At 35.7% G+C, this 1849-nt stretch overlaps 1 protein-coding gene across 1 annotated transcript; it reads left to right on the top strand.

Moving 5' to 3' along the window:
- Nucleotides 1–208: 208 nt before the first annotated feature.
- Nucleotides 209–923, top strand: LOC142634679 (secreted RxLR effector protein 161-like). Its single transcript, XM_075808965.1, has 2 exons — nucleotides 209–294; nucleotides 362–923. The coding sequence occupies exons 1-2, from the start codon at nucleotides 209–211 to the stop codon at nucleotides 921–923; spliced, it is 648 nt and encodes a 215-aa protein (XP_075665080.1).
- The last annotated feature ends 926 nt before the right edge of the window (nucleotides 924–1849 follow it).

Below are 1849 nucleotides of genomic sequence, written 5' to 3' on the forward strand. Positions count from 1 at the left end.
TAGATCATGTGTTGTACCTCAAGAAGACACTTTATGGTTTAAAGCAAGCCTAAAGCTTGGTAGCTCACACAATACTTAGTGTCACATGGGTTCACAAGAGGAAAGGCTGATCAAACTTTCTTCATCAAAAGGGAGGACAGCGAGTTGATAGTTCCTCAAGTCTATGTTGATGATATCATCTTTAGGTCAACAAAGGATGAAATTTCTCATGGTTTCTCCAAACTCAGTTCGAGATGAGCATGATTGGAAAGTTGAATCACTTCCTTGGATTGTAGATTCGTCAGCAAGAGTCAGGTATATTCATATCTCAATCTAAATATGCTAGAAATCTTGTTAAAAAGTTTTGTTTGGAATTTGCTAGTTCTATTAGAACCCCCATGAGTCCAAATGTTAAACTCACTGTTGATGTGTTAAGAAAAAGTGTTGATCCGTCTCTCTATAGAAGCATGATAGGTAGTCTTCTTTACTTCACTGCTTCCAGACCTGACATTAGTTACAATGTGGGAGTGTGTGCTAGATGTCAGGCTAATTCCAAAGAGTCACATATGACTGCTTTGAAAAGAATCATAAAGTATGTCAAAACCACTACCGACTTTGGTGTGTGGTACAGCGAGGACACTAATGATGTCTTAGCCAGGTATTCAGATGCGGATTGGACTGGGAATGCTGATGATAGGAAGAGTTCTTCCGGGGACTGTTTTTATGTGGGTAATAATCTTGTCTCTTGGATGAGCGAAAAGCAGAACTCCGTCTCATTATCCACTACAGAGGCTGAATACATCGTTGCTGGTATCTGTTGCACCCAACTTCTACGGATGCAAAAACTCCTCCATGACTATGGTATTCATCAAGAGCACCTCACTATCTATTGTGACAATACCAGTGCCATCAACATCTCTAAGAATCCGGTTCAACATTCTTGAACCAAACACATAGAGATTCGACATCACTTCATTTGTGAGCTTGTTGAAGATGGTACCCTTACTCTAGAGTTCATTTACACTGATGATCAGAAGGCTGATTTGTTCACCAAACCTCTTAATAGCAAACGATTTGAATTCCTTCGTCAAAAAATCGGTGTTATCTCCATGGAATGATCCTCTCTTCTGCTCCTCATTCCTCATGCATTTACATCTAATTTTTATGCATTGCTTTGTTTAATATGTTTCTGTTTGAGTGTTTTTAGTTTTGCTTTATTTTTTTTTCAAAAAAAAAATTGAAAAATCAAAAAAATACAAAAACAATGTGTGTTTGTGTACATTGGTACTCGTGTACCTTTAATGGCCAATGAAACAAATTTTTCTAAACTTTGTATCTCTTGTAGCATAGATGAGGATCTCCATGCACAATTAAGCAAGTGAGCTTTGTGGCTCGTGTTTGTGATGAGTAAGATTAAGTAATCTCTTATACTTAACACTCGTATCACTCTTTTTGATGAGAAAGACTAAAAAATCCTAAGAGAAATGCATAAATAACCATCTCACCATTATTGCTCGCCAATTATGAAATGACATCTGTATGCTTCGGCATAACAAAAGTGCAATATTAAAAAGCTTAACATCATTGGGTATTTATTTTCTCTCTTTTATGTGCCAATGCATGATATGCTTACTAAAAGAAAAACATGCAAATAAAAATTAAAGCAAAAGAAACAAAAATGCTTTATATATGATTGTAATCATGTATTCTAGGAGATGTGAGAGTTATAGAATGTACCTTGAAGATCCTCATCAAGTAGTTATGATCGTGTGTGAGTTAAATTGATTTACTTATATCTCAAATTGTCATAACATGTAGACACTCATAATCTTGAGATGTTTTTCACACAACACATAATATTCTTTTCTAC

The sequence above is a fragment of the Castanea sativa genome, chromosome 5, assembly GCF_040712315.1.
Source record: "Castanea sativa cultivar Marrone di Chiusa Pesio chromosome 5, ASM4071231v1".
Taxonomy (NCBI): Eukaryota; Viridiplantae; Streptophyta; class Magnoliopsida; order Fagales; family Fagaceae; genus Castanea; species Castanea sativa.

Excerpts from the sequence above, each read along its gene's own strand:
- LOC142634679 (XM_075808965.1), top strand. The coding sequence starts at position 209 with ATGGTTTCTCCAAACTCAGTTCGAGATGAGCATGATTGGAAAGTTGAA. Across the intron at positions 295-361 it reads GATTCGTCAGCAAGAGTCAG|TTCTATTAGAACCCCCATGA; the intron begins GTATATTCATAT and ends GGAATTTGCTAG.